The sequence below is a fragment of the Micrasema longulum genome, unplaced genomic scaffold (genome assembly GCF_059751315.1).
Source record: "Micrasema longulum isolate JH-2025_06_02 unplaced genomic scaffold, ASM5975131v1 h1tg000097l, whole genome shotgun sequence".
Lineage (NCBI taxonomy): Eukaryota > Metazoa > Arthropoda > Insecta > Trichoptera > Brachycentridae > Micrasema > Micrasema longulum.
This window is the reverse complement of record NW_028277303.1, coordinates 2,815,424-2,841,884: the sequence shown is the minus strand read 5'-3', so window position 1 is coordinate 2,841,884 and position 26,461 is coordinate 2,815,424. Positions and strand designations below refer to the sequence as shown.

General features: G+C 32.1%; 1 protein-coding gene and 1 long non-coding RNA gene across 10 annotated transcripts in view; one reads left to right on the top strand and one right to left on the bottom strand.

Moving 5' to 3' along the window:
• The window catches only part of SNF4Agamma (SNF4/AMP-activated protein kinase gamma subunit), a 246,485-nt gene that overhangs the window by 191,323 nt on the left and 28,701 nt on the right, over nucleotides 1–26,461 (bottom strand). For 2 of the 6 annotated variants that reach the window (XR_015824234.1, XR_015824239.1), the window contains exons 1-2: nucleotides 19,823–23,169; nucleotides 6,006–6,433 (exon numbers count right to left, since the gene is read on the bottom strand). The exons of 1 other annotated variant lie outside the window; for it this stretch is intronic. Coding sequence is in view for 2 of the 5 variants with exons in the window: in XM_088236751.1 (XP_088092877.1) it covers nucleotides 6,006–6,335 (330 nt within the window). In the remaining 3 variants the exon portion in view is untranslated. Of the gene's footprint in view, nucleotides 1–6,005; nucleotides 6,434–19,694; nucleotides 23,170–26,461 lie in introns of those variants that run through there. 3 more of the 6 variants (XR_015824235.1, XM_088236751.1, XM_088236744.1) reach the window with 3 other exon arrangements.
• On the top strand, nucleotides 1,131–18,733 carry LOC148284717 (uncharacterized). 4 transcript variants are annotated; one of them, XR_015824244.1, is made up of 3 exons: nucleotides 1,131–1,326; nucleotides 8,322–8,558; nucleotides 14,486–18,733. It is a non-coding gene; the product is annotated as an uncharacterized LOC148284717 (long non-coding RNA). The 4 variants fall into 4 exon arrangements; XR_015824243.1 differs by lacking the exon at nucleotides 8,322–8,558 and having other exon boundaries at nucleotides 14,486–14,623; nucleotides 15,007–15,044; XR_015824245.1 differs by lacking the exon at nucleotides 1,131–1,326 and adding an exon at nucleotides 1,368–1,493.

The following is a 26,461-nucleotide window of genomic DNA, read 5'->3' as shown; positions in this document are numbered from 1 at the left end:
CTATCCGCCGTAAAATGTGGGTGAAGTGTACCGAACTTTCAAAGGTAAAAAAAATATTTTAGAAAATAAATGGAAGAAAAATGTAATTTATACTTGGTGTCCAATACATATAAAGTTAACCCCCCTATAACGTTGATATAGGTACCACGTTATCGGGGGGAACGTTATAGGGGGGTACTTGACTCGCTCGGGGTGACGTAATCTTCCCGAAACTTGCGGGCAGGGTAGTTCAACGTGACAGTTTAACTTTTTTTTTGTAAATAAGTATTATCTACATCCGAGAGATAATGCATATAACATCTACCGCGAGAACGTTGACCGGGTCCGGATGCCACAGTGTAATGTTATATGTAAAGTAAAAAGTAGGTGTTTACCTTACGTACTTGAAAGTGAGTAAGGTTGACCACACCCAAAAACTGTCATAGTGCAGCACTAAGATTATAATAAGGCAGTTGATTTTTTCTTCGCAAAAAATATGCATTATTTTATATCACAGTTCAATAATATAATAGCTCACTCGTCAAATAAAGTGATGGGAACGAAATATTTGTCAAACAATAGCACACACTGTTAATAAATTATAGAACACATTTTTACATGTTAAGTTTAAATAAAAATAAGTGTGCATCGATTTACTTTATCATAATTTATTCCAAGTAGAACATATTTACTTAACGTATCATGTGAATATCCCTAGGAGAAAACAGCGATGTGCCGATGAGTCAATGTTAGTTCCACTGAACGTGTCTATCAAGATCGGGGACACAGACCTACTACGTTATACGGGGGACCACCGTTATAGGAATAAACTGGCGCAAGCGTTATAGGAAAAAAACTAATACGAGTGTACGTTATAGGTTTACTACATATTGATAACGTTACATGGTTAGAAATGACATATATAATGTTTAAAAAAATATGTATCGTACCGAAATAGTTTAATGTTTTTTTACATACACATAAAAATTAACAGTAGGTACAGCTCATATTTTTGTGTTTACAATGTTGTTTTTATTTCTTTCAAAAACGTCATTTTGTTACATAAGAGGTATTTAATTTTCAACTACACTGCCGGCATACATATTAATAAATATTATTCAGAATGAGAATTTAGTCCTTCAAAAATACGAGTTAGTAATGACACGATAATAAGTAGTGTAATAATATAAAGTTTATAGTTCATTTGGTGATGCGATTCTCGTTACTTATCAAGTAAAGCGGATTCTGCAGATTTTGCGAAAAAACACTGTTCCGTGTTTATCTTAGCCGTTAAATATTCAGAATTTAAACATTGTGAATTACAAAGTACCGATTGAACGACATTAGGTAAATGAATAAAAATATGGTGATTATGATTGTCATGTGTCAAACTATCAGCCGATTACATTCAGAAAATGAAATTAATAGTGAAATTGCATGAAAAAAAGCACTTCGATTTACCTTCTTAGTCTCGTTGTAACGCAAATAGAACAACATTGGTTTAAGATTAAAAGGTTATATTTTAATTATTTAAATCCAACGAATTGTTAACAAATAACCTGTAATATATATTTGGATTTGTGCTCAAATAAGTTAGTGTTATTAAGTAGGTACTTGTATGTTATTACTGTCCAAACACAATACAAAAATCCTTTTGTGTCAAAGATACTCTTAAGAGGATTTACATAAGGTATATGCGGATTTGTCAATGAAGTCGAACCGAATTTTCTATACTCAAGATTGAAAAATTAGCATAAAAAGTTGACTGTTACATAGCAACTAAATACCGGCTAATTTTAGTACAAATATATTTTTATATTCCATCTGGAAATTGGATCAAATCAATTTCTTACATCACCAATAAACATTTCTACATTTTATAGGTCCGAGAATTCTTTGCGATTACTACTAATGCATTAAAAAAGAACATAAAAATCATATTAATTTTTTACTATGACGCAATAAGTTTATACAAATTTCATTTAAATTTCACCTCACTAGGATAACTATATTACGTACCTATATGCTTTATAAATTGTTTAAATCAAGAACCTGAGAAAAAAAAAACCCCTTTATTTTTGAGTAGTAAAATATTAATTATTAGCACTGATTATACCAAGAATGATAAAATCTAGGGATACTTGAAAATACATGGTAGGTACTGATTCCAAGATACTACTAAAATGTGGTGTGGTAGCCGGCCCCTCCAACAACCGATCAAAACATTGAAAATATTTAGAAAAAATGTTTTACTGCCATTTTAAATTTAGTATTATCTATTTCCATTATAATAGTTCAGACAGAGAAGTACCGTCTTGGAACTTTAACATATTCGTTGTCTACAGTAGTCTTACAGAAGGAAGTGTGTCTGTGAATATTTAAGGTGGTATTATTAATCTGATGTTGAAAAATAAACTGGTCTTGGTAGTTTATTTTTTTTTAATCCTCTGTACAATAATAAGCGGTCTGATATGTGCTTTGTAAGGTTCACTCCAAGCAACTATCATATTTATTGTAACCCATATTCAATTATGGATTAAACAAAAAAATACATATATTCTCCATACCATGGAAAACAAAGCACTTGCACTCTGAGTAATTATTTTCAAAGAAATATTTATACTATAGGTCTTTACATTTAATATTCCGACACTGGTCGCATATTCATATTTTCCAAGAAAACTACATTTTTGTATACCCGTACATAATATGTATGTAGTATTATAAATTATTCTAGTTTCATTTTGCTATCGACCGTAGGTGGCTCTAAGTTATTTACGAGATTGACAAACGGCAATAGACAAAGGACGAACAAATTAAAATCGTCGATAGAGACTGACACATTTAAGAAGAATCGGTGGTATTTTACGAGGAGTCTAATTCCCCCTCCACGCCGAGTGTTAAAGTTTATGATTGTTAGCATTTTGAAGTCTATATTGTCAATTACGACGCCGAAAGTTTTAAAAAGTGTTAGCAGAAATGTTGAAGTACGTGTTAAGAACTACTTCGTAAGAGAAAAAGTTTTTTTTATAAAACACACTCATAAAACTTTTATAATATTATATAAACTTGATGAAAAACTTTCCCCGATGACAGGTACTTAAGTACATTATTTCAATTTTTAATAATGCCATACAAAATGCATATTCAGATCTTTGGGAAAAAATCGTCTAGATTTCATGGAATATTTTGCGTTTCTTTTTTTTCATTAGCAAATTTAGGTTTTTTATTATTATATTCGACTTTTTTTTTAATGATAAAATTTTGAGAAACATTTTTGTTTTTTTTCCGTTTTACGAAATACATTAGTTGGTATTCTTCTAAATATTGTTAATAACGTAAGTAAACCTACTCTTGAATCATTGATATGTCTACTTTGTTGTATATTTTAGTAAAATATTTACAAATAACGCGCCTAAAAAATTAAGGCTATACATATTATCATCATTATCTAAAATATTAAATTTTTTAAGAGTTTATTTATTTATTTTCAAATTCAAACTAATTTATTTTTTTAAAAAAACATTGAAAATAAAAAAATATTTAAGGCGTTATATTGGGAAAAAATATCAAATCAAGAACCCTTGAGCAATGAATGGTTCGACATTAAAGACATAATACTCTCCAATAGCAAGAGTATTTGGCTCTTAAACATAGTTTCACTGATGTGAAAGATGTTGATCTCCAAAGTGACAATGTTTAGCATAACCAGAGAGGCAGGTTGGTTCTGGAAGCCGAGATAAAGAGATATGCCATTAAACTCATTAATATATACAAATACATTTTTAATTCAATCCTCGCAACAAATAAAAACTGCTTGTGCATCCAAAATAAGAACTTAGTAAATCTATTAAAATTGTTAAAAATAGGGAAAAATTGCGACAATAGCGATTTCTCCCACTGTGACACTAGCGCCGCGATCAAGCTTCTTCCAAAACCTGTTCTACTCTACATTTAGTGTTAAATTACTATCGGTTGTACTTCGGATCGAGAATGAACTGGCTAACAATTACGAGCATCACCACGTGTTTTTGTACCATACGTCCAATTGGCGAGAGTATATCTGTATGTGTTAATTTTGTTGATTAGAGAGGAATCGGGCAAGAATATAAAATTATACGCACCGTTGCAAAGTTGAAAAATTTAAGTAAATCAGGGAAAAATCGATAAATCTATTTTTCCCCTAAAAAATATAAACAACTACCTAGGTATAATAATGTAAAATTTATAGTATGAAGTTATTCATAAATAAGTTATTTGTAACACACACGAAATAAATGTTGACATTAATGTGTTTGGAAAAGCAAAAAATCGGTAACTTTGATGATCTAGAATGGGCCTCTGAAAAATCTAGTGGTGGATTCGGGGGTGGACGAGGATACGCCCGTAGACATCCGGAGTGATACTGTGTACAAAATAATATGCATTTTCGGAAAACCACTGGTAATAAAAATCAGGTTCTTTAAGGACCTAGTCCAGGTTCTACTTTATCAAGTTAAAGTACTCGCCGCTAACTTAGAATCCTGAAATTGAAACCTTTAACCTTCGCCTCTCACAAAGAGGGGATCCATCACTATAAACATACACAGGTCGCAGTGGTGCTGACGTCAGGAGCCTATGAAACCCTGATTCCTACGATCAAAGTAAATACGGGATACGTAAGCTTGTTTTGACCCTTCAAATAATTAATATGGCTTCCGTTACGCATGACATTTATTCACAGTATTGAAAAAAGTGACTGAAAACGGAGAGAAATGAAGTATTTCAAGTTTTAGAAGTAATTATAAACAAGTACCTAGATAGGTACTTATATACCAATGAGAAGATCAACAATCTGTTTTAAATTTATCCTAACGGTTTTTACACGCGTTCACGACACAATCAGCCATTTGGTTTTGAATTAAATGTCAAGCTCACAATTATGCGCTTATTATTGTTTTTTAATTGTCAGCCTCGCGGTGTTGTGGGCAGCGCGTTTACCTATCATGCAAGAGGTCTCGGGTTCGATTCCCGACATGGTTGATATGAAATATTTATTTAAAAGTGTTTTTACACTAGAATATTTCATAGTCCCTGGACTGGTACTTGAAGCGTAAAACTGATCATCTTACCTCCATGTAACAAAAATAATCAAGATGCACTGCGATTGGTGTACTAATGCAGTGCTCTATGCACCATTAGGTGCGGAAAGGGAATGATGATGATAATTTCGCGAAAAAAAATATTTATGTAAACACATAATTTTTTTCTACGTTCCCGTTTATGGGCAAATGTTTTGGCTACGTCGTGCGAAAATCCTAAAAACGTAAGAGTACTTATTAGTCCACCTCGTGGTGTAATGGTTAGCGCGTTTGCCTACTACGCCTGAGGTCCCGGGTCCGAATCTCGGCAAAGACTGTGTTTATTAAACATACGATTTTTCACTGGAACATTTCATAGTCCTCGGATTGGCACCTGCGCTGCTATTCCGAACGCTCTCGCGGCCGTAGAAAACAATTTTATAGCGCGCATTTTGGAAATACGCGCTATAAAAGCTTTTTCTACGGCCGCGAGAGCGTTAGGAATAGCAGCCGGAGCATAAGACTAATTATTGTTTTATAGTTTGTAAGAGAAAAATATGAATAAATAAATAATTATGTCCTTGCTTAGAAAAAAAACACCTGTAAAATTTATACGTCATTCGAAAGAAAACTTTCTGCTCTACAAGATATTGTGTTTCTTTTACGTTACATATATTTAACATGGAATTTCAAGTAAATGAAAGTGAGCATTTTTGATACCCCTCCTGTTCGCGTTCAATCGAGGGAATAAAGCTGTCAATGCTGCACGCGATATTTACGCAGTGTGCGGTGAAGACGCTATAATTATTAACTAATTTGTTTTTGTTTGTGTAGTCCTCTTGTTCTCTTCATTTGGAAAAAAAGACACAACACCCAATATAATATAATAAAATACGATGTAATAAAGAATTTTTCTTTCCGTGATCAATTTAATATAAAATACCAGCATCATAAAATAAGGTTTACCTCAGTTGTGATGGCGTCTTCCCGCTTCACCCAAATCCGTTCAGCATCTTCCGGGGGGTGATTAATTATGGTCAGATCTGGAGGTTTGGACCTCATTTCGACTAGAGTGTCATCGAAGAAACGCTGATCCACGTGTAGCCTCGGGGATAGGGGCGTCACGCGAGCCGGAGTCACCAAGAATTTGCCTTTAAGGGTTACAGGAACACCCTCCTTTGGCTCTATGTCCTCGTCTTCTTCCAAACACTCGGAGAGCCTCCTCGGGCTGAACACCAGCGAAGAACATTTTTCTTCAGCTGTGCCATTTTCTCCTTCGTGCTCCAAGCGATTCATTTATAAACCTTCCGATAAAACGGCACCTCAGAAATTGATTGGATCACCTTATTCACAATGCGTAGAATGTCACATGATGCATCGTAGGTATATTAATACTGGGAATAATTACAATTCATAACGCTAATTAATACTGTTTTTTTTTCATTGTGAGCATTGTTGACGTTGTGGTAGAGCATAAATAAAATTATTATATAAAATATCAAACTATAATATTGAAATTACTTCCATCCCTTATTACTCGGTGGTGTAAACAAAGATACATAAAAAAATAACTGTTAGAATTAAACGTTTCACGAAAATAAGATAAGTGTATATGCTATTTTTAAAGCCTTTTTAATCAAACGTCACAATCGCAAAAATGTTCAAATCTAATGATATTTTATTGTGTATGGCTTAAGAAAGATACTTACTATAAAACGTAAGTCATATGCTAATAGTGATCGTAATAGATACGTATTATTATGTCATTGCATGTACAACGCGGGACTTTTTTCAATTCGCATTGAAAAAAAAATTGTTACAATTCTTAGAGTATATACATACTCTAAGGTACAATTTAAACAACTTAAATTTCTACATTTAAAAAAATATCGTATTTTTTACGCTGGATTAAATGTTATTACTGTCATTGATGTAATATGGAAAGAATACGAGTAGTATTGCATTCCCGTACTTTAGATACATAATATTATCACTCAGTTTTGCGAGTTGAAAATATTTGAGGGTAAAGAATAATAGCACAGGATTAGAACCAGCTTTAACGCCACCATTTAAGACCGAGAACTTTAGACATTCCTTAACTTCCTAAATTCATTACATAAAGAAATAAAATTTACTTTAGCAAATTAAACTTTCTTGACTTGTCTTTAACAATAATTTTTTTTTTTTTTTAAATTCGATATCTACCCTAAACCAACATATACAGACACAATTATTCACAATTCCTTAAATCATCTAATTGCCCATAAACATTCCGCATTGCATTAAATGATACATTGGTTAATAAACGTTCTACCAGATAATACTAATTTTAAAAAATAACTTAATACAATAAAACAGACTAATAATGATGGATATAATGAGAACTTAATTGATAAAATATTAAATCAAAAACAAAAACGCAAATTTATAAATAAATATTTATATTATTCTACTCCCACAATTAATAAAGCTAACCCACCTAAACAATGGAGGCGGATTCTTTTCATAAATGTCAATTTTAACGATTATCTAATTCCCTACCATCAAACATTAAACCTGCATTCTACACAACTAATAATTTAGGAACATTGTTAAAAAATCACTAAGACAAAGCCCCTAAACATAATAAATCTGGCATATACCAATTAAACTGTAATGATTGCGACTCAATCTACATTGGAAAAACTAAAATAAACTCGTGTAAATATGTGTATTTAATTCATGTAAAAAAATGTATTTAGTTGTAATATTGTATTTTTATTTTTTTTCTGAATAAAAAAAAAAAAAAAAGTTTAATATTAGAGTAAAATAACACTTAAGGTGCCTAAATAATATTAATTTTTAGAATTCGCAAACCATCAGAAATAAAATAATCATAATTTCAATAGACTTCAATAGACGGATTAAAAGTTCTTCATGTTGAAAATAAAATATTAAAATTAGGCAACTTAGAAATCTTAGAAATTAAAAAAGCGATTCATAATAAGAAAAAAAAAACAAATCAACAATATTTCCTTTAGTCCACTCTTGTTTAGTTTTGACCGTCTCCATCTTACATTACCATCCTTACAATACAAAAAGACTAGATTTATTAGTTCCATACACATCATAACATTGATCAAAATAAATATGATACAATTCATTAGTAAGGTATGCCTTGATAAATAAACTTGTATAGCTTTGAAACCGGTAGGTAGAAAAATATCTGGTTAAAAACAAAGTTTTTTATATTTATTTTATTTAGTATAATATTGATAATTTCTTATAGTGACTTTGTTATAGAGTACGGCCCAACCAGTGAGGAGCGCCCCACTTGGAGGGAGTAGAGTGGCCCACAGAGGGGCGCGACGGCTCCAAAAATAAACCAAGTATTAAACGTTGCACCATTTATTCTAGTCGGCAAAGAAGCACTGCGTGTCCTTTTGCCATTCTTGACTACCCATCTTTGTGAACATGGTTTTTCCAGATGTTGGAGACAAAACGAAGCAATAGACTACATGTTAAAAATGATAAACTTTTGTAAGTTGATTATTTATCTGTCATTTGATAAAAAATAAACACCACGCCCATTATTATTTTAATACTTTGTTTAATTTCCTTAAAATTGAGAATAATGACGGAGGGGCGTAGTGATTTTAGGAGAAAGTTGGGGCATGCGCTCATAGTAAAAGGTTGGGAACCGCTGTTATATAGTCAAAAAGCAGGCGCGCCTGTCGATGTACAGCGGCCTTGAAGACGTATTAACTAAAAAAGACATAAACAATGAGCTGACTCTGTTGACACTAGTGGACAAACATAAAATGTAAAATATGTTATGTGCAACCATTAACAAAAACAAAAACACGAACCAAAATAACATAAACAGACTACAACAGCATCAACACAAAATTTAATATCAATGTTAATAATAAGACCTTCTCTATCCAACATCTTCTGAAGAACAATTCAATTCGAATCGCATTATCAATTGAAATAATTAAATATTTTTATAATAAATAAACAATTTTGCAAATCGATTCAGACTCCAAGAAAATCCGTTGATGGAGATATAAGATTGACTATCCGAATTTATTTATCAGGTGATGTAATGATAATGGAAGTGTTCAAGGATTACCTTCTTGTCTCTTGAGAATGAGTAAGATAACAGGATTTTTTTATTTAAACGCGCGCAGAATCTGAGTGAAAAACTGGATCAAAATTAGGACGTGTTCTAAAATTTAGCATAGCATGCGACATTTTAACTAAGTTGTTTATTACGTAACTCAATATTTTGTAGCCAAAACCTGATCAAATTTTGACCCGTGGAGTACGGGTGTAAACAATCATTGGCGTGACGTATCTGGGATGGAGGAAATAAGCATGTGTCACTTCCAAACGATATATTTACATAAAATAGTAGTGATAGTAGTGATAAATGGTGATATAACTAGCATTAGCGTTGTGAATTTGTTGTGCATTATTTTATCTGTTACTTTTTACTATAAAAACACGTTAGTTTATACACAGTTTTCTATCTTATTGTAATAAAAATTCCCATTACCATATATGAAAGAAAATTGTTCTACAATAACGATAGCAAATGCTTAAATTATTCACCAATTTCAATGAAAATTTTTAACGTTATCTTTCTTAAATTTTAAGAAACTTCAATACGATAATTCGGTAAAGAAATAAAAAATGTACTATCCTAATTACTACCTTAATATTATGAACAAAAAAAACACTTGCCTGTCTTAGTACAAGAAAAAATATGTACAGATATAATGTACGTATGCTCTAAGCTTGTATTTACGTGTGATTGCCCGTTATTTTTTTGTGAACTGTTTTGTAAACAAATAAAATAAAAAAATCTTAAAACAAGTGTCCATTTATAATCTTAGGTTTAAAAATGAGCACATACAAAACGTCTCGCAGTTGAAGTCATGTCATTTTAACGCCACGCGTCATACGTGCCGGTTGTCCCATAGGGCGAGAAACGTCTCGTTTTTTGGTAACTCAAAATATACATACAGTAGAACTCCGTTTATTCGAACTCCAGTCATCCGGATTGCCAAATATCCAAAGCGTGACAGGAAATAAAAAAATAAAGGAGACGTTCAAGTAGATTTTTAATGTGATTCAAATTCTCAGCATTATTTCAAAAGCAATAAAATCTCGCACGTATTAATCCGGATAATTGGAGTTTTACTGTATTTTAAACGTTCGTAGAAAACTTATCCGAAGTCGCAAGAAAAATAGTACCATAAACATGGTATTTTTTTTGCTTTTTGAAAAATGATAAGAAAATGTGAAAATACTGTTCATTCCTTCCCATCCCCTCTCCTCTCCGCTCTTTGTAGTATAGTGTAAATTTTTAGTTCATATTTGTTTTTTTTTTTTAATTATAAGATCATGCATAATTACCTAGAATATGCCCATAAATAAATATAAATAAAATACCCTATCCTAAAAGAATCTGGAAATATATATTATAAGATCTAAAAAAACAAAAGAAAAAATATTGAAGGAAGTGTTCTGAAAGACCCTGAAAATTATAATCTATAAATGTATAATAAAACAGATGGAGAACATATTTGAGAGAAGAACAGGGCTTATGACCTATCATTGGTTGGTTTAAGTCACTTTACACACTTTGTAAAATTAACCATTCGACCTGTGTTTGAACATTCATATTTCTTTAATATTTCCATCTGTTGACTTTTCTGAATATTATCACAAAAATTACCATAGTTTTGTAATACAATGAGGACTCTTGTATTAACTACTAAATAAACTATATAATATCGTGGGGTAATTACTACAGCTAGGTAACTTCAAAATCAGCATTTTTGAGTTACCCACCAAAAACACACATTTGTATCTTCCTCAGTGAAGGCTAGAAATAAGCAAGTTGGGATTTATTAAAATCATATTATGATGATTTTAATGCGTCACTTGTTTATTTGTAGCATTCATAGAAGAGGATAAAAAAATGTGTTCTAACAAGGGTAAGTCACAAATGATGATTTTGAAGTTACCTGGTTGTAGTAATAAAAGAGTCAGATTTCATTGTGGAAATCGAACAGTTTTTAGACTAAATAAATAAAACTCATGTATTCAGAGTGCTCTACAATTGCAGACAGTTATGTACTAAACCCTAAGAAGACAACTAACTTACTGAGATCTAACTATGACTATGCTATGCTATTATACATTACTGAGATTAACATGCTTAACTAACTTTCGTCTAACACTTCCTCCTAAGTTATGTAATGCCATAAACTACAAAATGATCTCCTCTAAGTAATGTAACATGTATTAAGGTCACATAAGTTGAAAATATGACTTAAGTTAGGATCTAAATTCCCTGGGAGTTCAGAAGACATTGGGTTCTGGGTAAAGGAGCTGACCACTAATACTAAAATTTATAAACTCATTTGCACTAACAAAAGTACTAATCGACATCAATAACATTTTATGTGGTTTTACAAGTCATGCAACGCGAGATCATGGTAGCCTTGATGCAATTATACTGATAAAACTGAATCTATTCACATTTTAAAGTATAACTAGAGTATCTACCTAATGAAAAGTATGCCAAAATAATATGTGAAAAGTTTTCCATCGATATCATATTTCTTCAGAATATACTTATTTTATTTATTTATTTATTAACGGACATTGTCCATGTATACAGTTTATAAGGTTTAAATATTACAATAAAAAAATAGTTTAAAACATTTTAAAAAAAGAAAAGAAGCACTGACAAACATAGGGGACATTGAGCCAAGATCTGGACTATTTATTTAGTGCTCGTTTAAATCGTTGTAAACTTAAACAAAAAAAGTCCAGATCTTGTCTTGAGTTAACAATACGACAAATACGGGTCATTGGAGAATTAAGGCCATAGTTTGTTCTATGCGGTTCGATGAACAGTACTTTACTGTTTCTCAATCTACGAGACGGAATATTGAATTTTACTTGTCCCGGTAATGATGGAACATCGATTATACCATTTAGTATGCCGAACATATATGTAGTCAATATTAGTTCTACGTTTTTGTAGACTAGAAATATTTAACATTGACTCTATTTCAGTATAAGAATAATTATCTCTCTCTAGTCCAAGCATCCATGCTATTTTTCGAAGCAAGCGATGTTGGACTGATTCAATGTGATTTATGTGATTATACAGAACACATAAAGGTAATGACCCCAGGGTGAAACTGATCTAGGCTCTGACCTAAACAATCACTCAACACCTCACATGCTGCATTCTGCAACACATGTAAACCGTCTTAATTCCATGTAGCCGAACATAGGCCCCAACTGGTGTATGTAAAACAAATCCATCAAATAAAGTTTGGTAAAAAGTCTCTAGAAAATATTGCCGCCCCAATTTCATAAACTGCAAGATGAATTTAAAAATGAAAAGTCGAGTAAATCTCTAGTATTTTATTAGATATTGGAGTAATAGTTTTTATAAATACTGCATTTGTTGCAACAGGGAGAGAAAACACTTTTGAGAGGGGAATATGGAAGTCCAGGCATTTAAAGGACATATGAGCTGTCATTGACTGGTTTAAATGGCCACTTTACACACTGTGTAGCATTCACCATTCTACCTTTGTTTAAATATCCACATTTCCTCAAATCTACCATCTGTTGACTTTTGTGAAGCAAAAAGGCGAAACCTTTATCGTGTGAGTGAGATTCATCCGGCTGAACCAATTTCATCTACTAGGCAACGTCTGAAAACAATTTTCCAATTTTTATACTTTTTATATAACCATTTAGTTAATTCAACAATGTTTTGAATATGTCCAAATGACACATTGCACAGCCTGTCTGCAAACATTTAGACAAACTCAAAACATTGTTTATGAATGCTGTGTTTTGGTATTATAAATATGTGACAGATCTCTTTGTGGAAATCACTGCTTGTACTTAATTTTCATCCACAGTGTATTATAAGTTCGAATTTCTGGGGCCAATGTGTCTTCTTATTCTTCACGTGCCGTGTCAAGTCTACCTAGCGTTGACAACCACTTGGGAGAAAGCTTCCCTGTCCTGAGTAGTACTAAACTGCTATTCTACAGTTCTGATCCTGTTGAAAGTTGTTTTCTTCCGACCCCTCTAAGTCCCTCACAATCTTCTCCTTCATGAGAAGCTGAATTATGACATATTTATCACCTCTCAACACATAGCCAAAATATGAAATTTTATGGAGCTTAGTGGCAGTGAAGAATTTCCTATTTGCATTGGCTCTACGTGCTGGTTATCATATCGGTCCAAGATATTCCTAACATTTTACGATGGACCCACATTTCCAACGCTTAAATGTGTTTTATAATATTAACTTAAACGAGTCCACGCTACTTCACCGTACAGTAAGAATAACCATACAAATCATACGGCCATTCGTTTTCTCAGCTTTAGTTTTATATAATCGGCCAACAGGACGGTGCACTTTTCAGGGTTCAGCTTTAAAAGACAACCTCTAGCCCACTTAATAATCTGATTAAGGTCATCTTGATTTGCTGGTGGCTTAATTGTTTTACTGGGTTTGCAAAAAACTTTATACTGTCCGCAAAGAAAGATATTCGTTACAGAATCAGTTCTTTCAAATCAACCAAGCACTTTCCAAATGCAATAGCGCCAGCGACTGATCCCTGAGGCACTCCTCTCAGAACTGAAAGAGGGTCTAAAAGATCCACCTCACTCGAAATGTTCCATTTGTTTAGAAATCTTCAATTCAACAAAAAGCTTTCCACAGACACCAAAATATTCTAATTTAGAGACAGTGATAGTACTTCCTCCACATACCTGTAAAACTATTTTAAAGACTATTGGTTTTGCTCATATGAAAAAACCAAAGTTTTTTTTATCAATAAACGAGTTACTCTTTTAAACATTTTAATTTCATATATTGCGATTTTAATTCAATCTACTACTTTCACCGTGAGCCTTTGTCGGATATTGTCATTCTTCTTCATGACCATATTGCAAACACGAGTGGTAGCAAAAACTATGTTTACTTGTATCAAATTTAGTAAGTTGTTTTACTGGTACCCGATTAAAAGCAATCTCGTAATCAAGATAAATCACACCTGTGTGATGAAATACGATCCAGTCTAGGGGCCAAATTGATGTCCAGATAATATTGAAGATTTTTACTGTTTTTGGCACAAACCCATACTGTTTCGGGTAAAAATCTTGAAAAAGGAAATCAAGTGGAGATAAGTCCACCTCGTAGTGTAGTGGTTGGCACATTTGCTAACCATGCATGAGGTCTTGGGCTCGATTCCTAGGAGTATCGACATGAAATATTTATTTGTATATAATAATTTTACCGATGCAGTACCATACGCACCATCAGGTGCAGATTTGATGATGATGGCCAAACTATACCTGTAAGACTAATAGGTCTATATTTAATATCAGAAAACTTGTCTCCTTTTTTGCAGATGCGAGTAACAATGGCCTCATTCTAGTCTGATGGCAGTTTTCCATTTTGAAAAGAGTGTGATAATGCAAGCTGCTTGCACACTACTGTAAAACATCTCTTCAGAAGGATAGCTGAAGTTTCATATGGTCCCATAGAGGTAGTATCCTTAAAGGATTTGAGTAGATAAATAATTATTTCTGATGTGAATTTGATATTCTCTGTTGAGTTTCGCACTGTAAAATTTGTTTAACTGCTTTGATTAAAGTACTAATGCAATGCTCTATGCACCATTAGCGGATAAGGAAACGATGATAAAGGTAATTTTTTTTTTTAAATTAATGTTGAAATAAGAAAATGGACGCAGCTACTTCCAATGACGACTATCATCAAAAGGAGACGATTCATTTGACAGGGCCAAATATTGTCTCCTAAGAGGCCTTAACCATATCACTTTATATCAGTATAAAAATAAAATGTCAGGTTCTGAAAGCCCTGAACGTCCACTAAACACAGTTCGTTGTAGTTTATGCTTTAACTTAGGATGTGGAACTGACGCAGGAGAACGCACAAGAGTTAGCAGCCGATAAAGAAGCCAGGATGTTTATGGAACCCACCCGCTCTACTTAAGAAATGGACATGGATTAAGTCAAATATGTATACATTAACTGACCATCTGTACATTTTTATATAATTTTTTAAATCACAAATTAAAATATTAATTAGTGTTAAGTGCTACTGTGTATGAAATAAAACCAGAACCCTAGACAAACGTTTTCAACTCGATGGCTATTCTTAGTTCAAAATCTTTAAAAAATAAACTAGAGTCGGGCTAATCCGGCCTCGTAGTGAAATAATTGACGTATTTGTCTACTATTCTTGAGGTCCCAAGTTTGGTACCTGGTGATAAAATATTTGTTTTAATACTGAAATATTTCACTGTCCCTGGACTGGTAACTGAAGCGTAAGACTGGTCACCTTACCTTCCATGTTACAAAATAATCAAGATACAGTGCGATTGGAATGCTGACTACTAAGTATTAAGAGCCATCTTTTCGAGTTATAATAATGAAATATTTTCAATATAACTGCAAAAAAATAGTTTAAATAACTATAAATAAAACAGTGAGCTTTGAAAAGGCCTGAGCTTATTTTATAATATCAGTATAAATACTGTACAACTATTCCGATGGGCCGAATGAAGTACATGATAAAAGTCAATCGAACGGAGGTCAGTCCACTGGTTAGCGTGTTTGACTACCATGCCGAGGTTCCAGATTTTATTCCCAGCAAGGGCAAATTGAAATTTAATTGGTGGTTTTTCATTGCAATATTACACAATGCCTGGACTAGGACTTGAAGCTTAAGACTGATCATCTTATCTTCATGCATATAAAAAACGATCGCTGATATGCTGCAATTGGAGCACCCATAAATACCATATCCATCAAAAGGTGTGATTAAGGAAATTATGAAAAAAATTGTTGAAAAATTACTGGATTTGTACATAAATTAATAACATTTACTCACAAAAATCCACAAACGGAAGAATTCAAGAAATATGGATGTTCTAACATAGGCAGAATAGTGAAAGTTACGCAGTGTGTAGTGATCTAATACTAGTCAATAACAGGTCATAAGCCCTGTACATGCCTATATTTTCATATTCTCTTCTCAAATATGCTCTCCATCTATGTTGAAATTGAATGAGAATTCAAAAGTTTCTTTCATTCATAAATAAGTTATAGGTGAATGAAAGCATTTAAAGGAAGAGGGAATAGTCTTGAGCTTGAAAAGACTTATCTCGCAAATATTGGTAACATAGCAGAATTATAATTTAACACGGGCACAGCCTAAAAAGCCTTAACAAGCTCATGAATCTGCAAACGAGTGTAATTTTCAAATAATAAATAAATAAATGTAGTTTAGTTCTTATACTTTAGTTTATATACATATAATGTAATATAAACTAACTCAATAAGTAAAAAATATATATTTAGATTTAGTTCACAGGCATGAGTCATTTCTGGTGGTGTCACTATAAACCGTGTCTCCGTATTCAACTAATGTATGTATAATGGTTTTAATAAATAAATAAATAATATATAGGACATTAAATATGATAAAGAAACATTACGTTGATTTAGGTAAACGGCACCCAGAATTTATAAAAATAATAACTAATTCTTATAACACTGAACTGTTAACTATTTCATATATCTAATTATTTAAGAGCATATGTGGCATATTTTTATTTTAATTTAGTACATTAACGGTAGGATCTAAGTGTTTTTGTATATACCTGGTGTATGCATAAGTTGTTGCCGGTTTTTGTGGTAAAGAAAACACATCATTTTCAAGGGAATTTTTTTTTGTTTATTCAAAATATTGGCCATTGACTTCTACACACTTCGCCCATCTTTCAGGTAAGTTATGAATACCATGCCAGAAAACCTTTTTGTCTTTTGCAGCAAACCATTCTTTGAGCCATTTTCCAACTTCCTCAAAATTGCTGAAGTGCTGCTCTGCGAGCGCATCCCCATTGATGAGAAGCAGTGATAATTAGACGGCGCCAAGTCGGGGGAGTACAGCGGGTGCGGAAGGATGTCTTATCCAAGCGATTTCAAGGTGTCTTTCACTGGTTTTGCTTTGTGTCAAAATCACTTTGCCATGTCTTCTGGCCCATCATGGTCATCTTTCAATCAATGCATGATTTCAATTAATCATTTGTTAGCAATAGCGTTGTACATTAACGGTTTACCGGGCTTCAACAGTTCATAATACACAATACCACTCTGGTCCTACCAAACACAAAGCATGATCTTCTTGCCGAAGAGATGTGGCCTTGGTGTTGAAGGACCGGCTTTGCCAGGCGACATTTACGATTTTTTCCACTTTGAGTTTTCAAAATAAATCCATTTTTCGTCACTCGTCACAATTTGGTAAAGAAATGTTTTTTTTTCGTGGCATTGAAGCAGCATTTCACAAGTGACTGCGATTTTCCATTTGGCGTTCGTTCAAATCGTGTGGAAACCATTTACCGAGTTTATTGATCTTCCCATTGGTCGTAAACGTCTGCTGATTATTTCTTGTGACACATTTAATGCTTTTTCCAAATGCTGTTAAGTTTAAGTTGGGTCATCATCCAGTAACGCCTGTAATTGCTTATCTTCGCACTTTTGTGGTCAACCAGAGCGCACATTGTCTTTCACATTGAAATCACCATGTTTAAGTTGTCAAAACCATGTCTCTTATGTTCTAATCGATGGAGCGAGCTCACCATAAGGTTCTACCAGCAAACGATGACTTTCCACAGGCTTTTTCTTTTGATCAAATAAGAAAAGCAATCCGTGCCGCAAATGTTCTTTTTCAGGCAAAAACTTCAACATGATCACTGACGCTATTGTTTGGCAGACTCAACTTGTGTCCGTTTGTAGGTTATTGTCAGACAAACAAACTGACTTAGGGTCTACATTTTTTTTTTGCACCACAACAGGCCAGGAGGCCTAATTACAGTGGTGAATTACATCACAGAGCACCCAGGCTTGAGAAAAATCACATTTTAATTTTTGCGTTTTCACCGGGAATCAAACCCGGAACCTTCCGTGCGTGAATCAAGCGTCTTGACCACTACACCACGAACGCCGCCAGGGTCAAATTCATACGCTGCGTACTGTTCGGTGGCACCATCTCTTAGTGAAACCGGAAAAGACTTAAGCATACACCTGGTATATAAGTATTTAGAAAGTGTGTTTGTAGTTTATGATTAACAAAGAAACAGTATTTAATAAAACGCAAGTCCTATATGTTTCAAAGTTTGACATCTGGAATTCGGATGAGTGTTTTAATTATAATGATGTGCCATATTAAGGATTTTTCTTTACCTTATTTATAAAACACGTTCATACTTTTTCCTTCGTGTATTTTATATGGGTTAAAAGATATACTTTATTGTTAAATGGGCATGCCTGGAATAGAGATCCAAATTTGTCAGTTCGGAAGACATCGGAAGCGAAATGACAGCTATAGCCTATGTTAAACTAAAGTAATTATATGGTGGGAGAAGATAATGTGTCCCCATAAAAAACAGTATTCAACGCAAGTTTCAAAACATAAATTTCCACATCTTTACTTTAAACCACTAACTACAGTTCAATCGGAAGTAAAATATTCCAATAAAATAAGTAATTTTGTCCATATGAGTGGATCTTATGAGGAAAAAAATTCCGCGAACATTTAAAATTTAGTCATGATCGTAGAACAATGATACAAGTGTTTTTTTTCAACTTTACGTCACTGCGGTTAACTTATTTTTTTGACATTTTATGTCACAACTTGATAAGAACAAAAGTATATCATTTGATACTAGGGTTAGTTTTAAATATTCAGTATTAATTAAACCTGGAAATTAAAGCGTTTTTATAACCTTTTCAAGATCAAATAAAGAACGTCAATATCATATTTTTCACACATCTATCGTTGTCCTACGATCCTGAAGATTTGTATAATTCGTAACAATCAGTTTAATAAGTATGCTTATTTATATAGTCTATGATCATTTGTATTCATTTTGCATTAAGTATCATTTAATGAGAATGATTCAGTGTAATATGCGATGCTTCGTAGTTACGATGTCAAGTAAAAAGGCTGATTCTTAACTAAATCATAGAACCTGCTAGGAAACCAAAGAACTAAAAAGTATTGTTTCGATTCACCTATGTCAAAGTACTTAACAACCTCAAAACAATTCCAAATACCATATATATATATATTTATATGCATATGATCTTTAGAGGGTGAAAAGGCACATTCAATATTTTTTATTGGATTTTCTACACAACTAACAAAAATTCACAATGATTTAAGACTTTAAATTTAAAGACCTTTATGAAAGTTGGATAGTATGCCAGACAAATGTTTTGATAGTGAGAAACCCAAGTATTAGAATATTATTATTCTGAGGATAGAGATTAAAAAAACTAATTTGAAAGAATTTTTTGGTATTAGAAACGAATGCCATGTTTAATTAAATAGAACACTGATTATTGTGCTAAATTATATCCTAAAAATACTTGAATTCCTATGAAATCTATGTCCTGACTTTTAATTTGACATTTAGACAATTATTTTGCTGACAAGAGTATATATCTTAATTCGTTTACAATTTCTTTTTTTTTGTCCTTATCACGTGCGTTTAAGTTTGTTTATGGAAATGATAAAAGGATATTCACCAGTACTAAAATACTTTTTATAATATTTACTTATAACACTATTTTTAATGTTTTCAATCAAATCTGATCGTACAACTACAAACAAGCACATATATTTCGTTGAAAGTCACTAGAACTCCATTACAAACATTTGAAAGGCGTTTTTCTTCAGTATTAATAATTTTCACTATGTACAGAAACTATAAAATTAAAAGTTTTGACTTTTTCCGTAATGAATGATAGGACCCGGTGACTGTCACTTGATTAAATCAGAAAACGCGTTTTATTCCTAACCAGATGAACATTAGGAAAGCGGTACCTACCTAGAAGTCACGTGACACATCATTTGACAAGGCAATAGATCTACATTATTTTATGATAAACCGTTTTCATTTTATTTGCTTCTAAGAAAGTGAGTGGTTTGAGTTTGAAGTTTGGAACAGTTGCGCGCTTTTACCGAGGTGGTTACATCTATACTATATTCAGATTGTTCCAAAATTGTATACCTACGAGTTACGTGTTACGACTGTTACGAGTCGCGTTCCTAACCAATACCGATACCTATAAAATGTTTTACCTTCATTATTGCTCCCCTGTGTTTATTTTTTAAAATTGTTTAAATTTATCATAAATATAAGATTACGTTTTTCATTATTTTGAAAATTTTGTTGTAATTTTTCTAGTTATTAAGTTTTATCTTCCTTTATATAAATTAAATTATATATAGTCATTGTTTATAGTCAGTTTTTAATAGTGTTTTTGTTGCACTAAAATCCATAATTAAAATAAGACTCAGAGTCCTGATACAGACATCTTCTGAAGAAATATTCCACAAATCACAACTTATGACACCAAAACAATTATACGCTAAAACAATACTCACTTACATATTCAAAAACTACTCTTACTCAAATGAAAGACATAACCCCTACAATACATCACATACAAATAATATAACTACTAGATCTTTAACACAAAGACAACTTAAACAAATACAAACTAATACCACTTTCGGAAAAGGGATTATAAGTATCATTCAATTAAAATCTATAACCTTCTTCCACTATCTATTAAAACAATTAGTTACCAGAAAATGTTTAAAAAGGCTATAAAAAATGGATAGTGGAGCTAGGTAGAAGTCAAATGGATTGTCTCATTTGCCCAAACCAATATTAAATCAACCGCTTCACAAGTGTATAGCTTATGTTAGGTTTTTGTTGTTTTCATTGTGCGTTTTGGAATAAAAATAATAAAGATGCACCTGGTTTTTAAAACTGAATATTTTGTTAATTATCTCTGTTTATTAAGTTAGTCTTCTTGTTTATTCTCAAATGTAAAAACATTTCAAAAAATTATATTGTTAAGTGTCCTCGATACGGGTAACCCCAGTGAGGTCACATTATTCTTATTATTCAGAATAGTTTGTGAGAGAAAAATATGAATAAATAAACTATTTAAAAAAATAATATGTTACTGTCAGTTTTCCTTTTCTGTTAAATAGGCGCTATCATGTTTTTGGTGGTTTTTTTCTGTTAGAGCCTATTTTAATTTTGATTGGAGTATTGTAAGTTTAGTTATATATTGTGTTCATTATTTCAATTATTATTTTATGTTATTTTTGTATTCATGTTGTTCTTATGTTTATTCTAAATTAATTTAATTTGTTTTTGGCCGGTAATAAAGGAGAAAAGAAAACAAAATCGTTCTCTCAAAATTAAATGTTAAGCGGGTAGTTACCTACTCATAAACGTTAAATCAATAACATATATTTGTTATAATTTTGCGCAGTGGTCATTAATTATTCCCCCTTTTTAAAATCCTGTGATTAATAAAATTATTTTTAACTCTTTCACCGCTAAAGCATATATTATGTTTGCCGACACCCGCACGCGGCGGCATGTTTTTAAGCCCTCAAAATCAGGGATGAGATTTTGAAATCGTCTAGTTATAAGTTATACGAGACGAAGGCATTTATGCGTATAATTTACTTCCCAAATTCTTGAACTTCAAAATCAAAAAAGTTTTTATGTTTACACAGAGAAATTACATCAATAATGATTCAAATAAAAATGTTCTAACCGATTTGTGAACAGAGCGTTAGCATTATACTATGGGTACTCACTCGTGTTTATGAATGTGTTGATGGAACACTGCGCGGAGACACTTAAGCACAGTAAATATTAGTATTTACTTTCTAAGATTATATTATATTGAACGTATTTGCTTATAATATAACTATGGATTTGAAATTACGTAATTTTACCAAAAGTCGCGGTAAAATATCGTAATTTACGGTTTTTTCTGTATGAAATGAATTTGACGTACCGTCAAACATGACAATTTTGCCCAGCCATGACAATTTTGCCCACTGCCAAAATCCTTAACAAAATCAAGTTTTAAAGTAAAAAAAGTTAATGGTATCATAAAAATTACATTTGGTAAGTATATTTTGATAGTTCCTTGGCAAAACTAAATATTTAGTTTAACACCAGCTTCAGTTGATCACTTGAAATTTGAAGTTAAACTTGAAGGTCTGTTTGCGTATATCTACAAATATTGTTAAAACTTTTGTTGTTGCGGAGTTTGTGTTGAAAGGAGGCAAGTAAGTTTTATATATTTCATTGCATACATAATAAAGACGCTATAGAACGTATTTCTGTATATCTATTTGAACAAACTCAATAGGTATTTAAGTGGGCAAAATTGTCTTACATTTCTTGGCTAGTGTTTTGACAATTTTGCACACGTCTAGGGTTGTCGCTACATACTACATTGAAAAAACATTATAAAAACAAAATAGAAAATATAAAAGAAAATGAAGTAAATGAGAAAAAAAATGTAAGAATATCCGACCACATTTTAGAAAGTTTTATTTATTAAATTTGCCAGCTTTTTGTGAAATTATGAAGACTTTTTTTTTATTTTAAATGTTTTTTGTATAAATATTTTTAACAGTCTAAAGAAGAAAATAAAATATGGTCAATATTTTGAATTCTGTACATAAAATACAATTTCAAAGTATTGGTAATCCACCAAAAACGGCATGACACCAATTGTTCACCCCCCCTAGTTACCGGATCTAGCCCCCTGTGATTTATTTTTGTTCCTCAGACTCAAAAAGGACATGAGAGGAAAGCGTTTTGCCACTGTGGAGGAGGTAAAACTAAAATCGCTGGAAGGCCCGAAGAACATCCCGATAAGTGAATTTAAAAAAAATGAATAATGGAAGGGTCGTTTGTAAAGATGCGTTGTGGTCAAAGAATAATACTTAGAAGGTGATCAAAGTTTGGTGTAAAAATATTTTTAAAAAAGAAGTTATGACTAAATTCCCGTTTTTTAAAATTGTAAATAAAAATGATTAAAAAAAAATGTTCATGATTTACAAAAATGACGCCATCTGAATGTCAGTAAACAGTTTTTTACAATTCAACTAACATATATATAAGAATGAAGCTAAACGTGTGCATCCGGGTAAACTAAGTAAAAAAAAAACAAATAAAAAGTATCCATGTTCCACGGTAAAATTACCGTCATTTACGAAAACTATTTTAAAATTACGATTATTTTACTCCACCTTTTGATAAAATTTCGTAATTTTACAAGCATTCTGATAAAAATATTGAAATTTACAAATATACAGGTACCTAGTGGGTATTACAAATACTTTGAACAGTGTACCTTATATTATAAAAATAATTTAATATTACATAATGCTACTTCAGGTTAGCCTGCTTAACAAGACATCAATTTCTTGATGTCTAAGACCTCCACTGCTTATTATGTTGGTAGTTTATGTTACAACTACAAGATGCGAACCTGACTTGTAAGGATGCACACGAGCTGGCAGCCGACCGAGATGCCTGGAGGATCTTTGTGAACACCATATGCTCCAACTAGGTAGCAGACATGGAATGATGATGATGATGACTTTTCGTAGGTCAACTATCAATTAATTAGTAAAAAGTTAAAGTAAATACCGCTTTCCGCTATTTTTATAAAATGTGTTTGATGTTCAAACGTGTAAGTATCGTGGAAAATATTAGTCCAAAGAAAAAAAAATTATATCGATTTTTAAGCAAATTTTATTTTCTCAAACTTTTGTATATTTTTTTCTATAAAACCTTCAGGGCCGTAATTATACACAAAATACTGATTTTAAGCACCATTTTTTCAAAATCGTAGCATGAGCGGTGGTCGTTCAAGGTCACAAACTTAAGGTTTTACTAAGGACCCTATGTCCACCGATCCTGTTAAGTTTCAAAACATAATAACCTTTTTTATTAAAAAAAGTGAAAAAAGTACATACCGAATGACCTTGAACGTCCCATACTTATAATAAATCTCGACAACCACCTGATGGATCTAAACCTGGTTTTCGCAGTCATGTAAAGTGTCTTAAAACAAAGCTACTTGTATTTGTAATATCTTTGAAAAATAAAAATTAGTACGTCAAATTCGTTTCTTACCGAAAAATACCGTATTATACCAAAATTTGGTAAAATTCCCGTAAAATACCGCGGTAATTTTACCGCCTTGCATTTCTACTCGAGATACGGCTCGAGGTCATTTGCCGAGCGGGAATTTTGAAACTGTTGTCATTTTTTCCCCCGCTCTGATTAAAATCTTTTATAATATAAACAAATATAATCCTAGGAAATATTCAGAGATGTCACTCATCAACAAATGTTTAGGGAATATTTCGATACAAACTTTTTAGCCTTCTATCGTGCACTTATCAAAGTATCAGCCTGTAAAGTCGAAAATGTCTAAAGACAGTTGCCGCGTGCTGGTGGTTTAACTTACTTAAGCTGGCGCGTTCAGACAACTCACACTAACGCATTTAAAATCTACAGGATGTTGATTTTATAAAAACGTATTAAATTTCAACCAAATGTGCTACCTTTTTTTAAAAAAATCGATGTTGGATTAGAAGGTTGTGTATATATAAAAAAATACAATGGGTTAAGTAAATGTAATATTCATTTACTAAAATACTTTGTTTCATTATTTTTAATTTTTCAAATCATTTTTTAAAATGTTTCATTTTACTAATTATTCTTCTTCTTCTTCCATGTCAGTCTCTCAATGCTGAGGATCGTGATCACCATGAACACTTTAAAATATTTCTGATCATGGTGGTTTTCTTGGCAAAATAGTGCAGTAGTTTGCCATTGCTTTCTGCACCGTAGTGGATCTTTTTACTAATTATAGTCCTTCCAAGAACAAGGGGCAATATAAATTTGAAAAAATGCATTTTTTTATAGTCAAAATCTGGAACTAGAATGCGAAGTTGTAAAGATTGTTTTAAGTTTATAAATAACAAGATTTATTGTTTATCAATAAGTGTGAATACATATTTTTTCCGATATAATTTGTACTGTGCATTTTAATTACACTCTATTTATTATTATTGTGATGAAAACAAAATATTAAATAAAAAACATGCTTGTTTAAAAATAAATACTCGTAAATATATGACATTTTCTCAAGTAACTATTTTTTTCTCGCTCTTGTCCAAAAGAGATTTTTATAAACATTTAAAATAACAATTTATAACATCAAGATTTTTTAAATCAGTATTCTGTACATTAAAAATGTTTTTGTGTAAGTTTTGTGAAAGAGCCAACACTACATAATCGATATGATTCGATTAAATGAAAATACCTACATGTTTATAAACCAGTGTTTTTAATCCTCAACTTAATACTCGTACATATTATTATATTTTTACTATTAAGAATCGCAGCGAAATTCAGACGAACGCAGAAACATCCTGTGTATATTGTATTACCATATCATTAGCAACTAATAAAGCAATAGTTGTTTATGTCACGCTCATAACCGCGTCTGAGCGCGAGAGAGACAGAGATTACTTTTTTTATTTCAAAATACAAAAATGTACAAAAACACAATTGTATTCCCATGAGTTAGCAAACTCATTCTGGGATTGATACAATTAAAGATTATCAGATAAAAATAAAAATACATTTGGTTGAAAATAATTAAAACAAAAATGGACATATCTCGGAGACCTTTTTAAAACAAATTATAATATTTAAATTTATTTCAACAGAGAGGGAAAAAGTTTTCGAGAAGGGAATATGGAAGTCTAGGCATTTACAGGGCTTATGACCTGTCATTGGCTGATTTAAGTGGCCACTTTACACACTGTGTAACATTCACCATTCTGCCCATGTTTGAACATCCACATTTCCTCAACTCTTCCATCTGTTGACTTTTGTGAAGTGAAAGAGCTGAAACCTTTATCACGTGGGTGAGATTCATCCGGCTGAACCAAATCACCTACTAGGCAACGCCTGGAAACAATTTTCCAATTTTTATACTTCTTCTTTTACCAGGTAGTAATTCAACAATGTTTGATTATGTCCAAATGCTTGCAGACTGGCTGGATTTCCTCCCTAGGGAGCTGTTCATATTTAAATTTATTTCAACAGAGAGGGAAAAAGTTTTCGAGAAGGGAATATGGAAGTCTAGGCTTTTACAGGGCTTATGACCTGTCATTGGCTGGTTTAAGTGTGGAACAGCTCCCTAGGGAGGAAATCCAGCCAGTCTGCAAGCATTTGGACATAATCAAACATTGTCAAATTATAATATATTATTTATCATTAAATTACATAGGTCAAGGGTTATCGAGAAATAATTTGAGGAAATGATTTTTTAGTGTTTTTTGATTTCCATTCGTAGACTGGTAAGAAATTGATTTAAGGTGAATCGGCAGGAGGATATATTGAGTAGAGGCAATGTAGAGTAGTGACCTTAATCCGTTT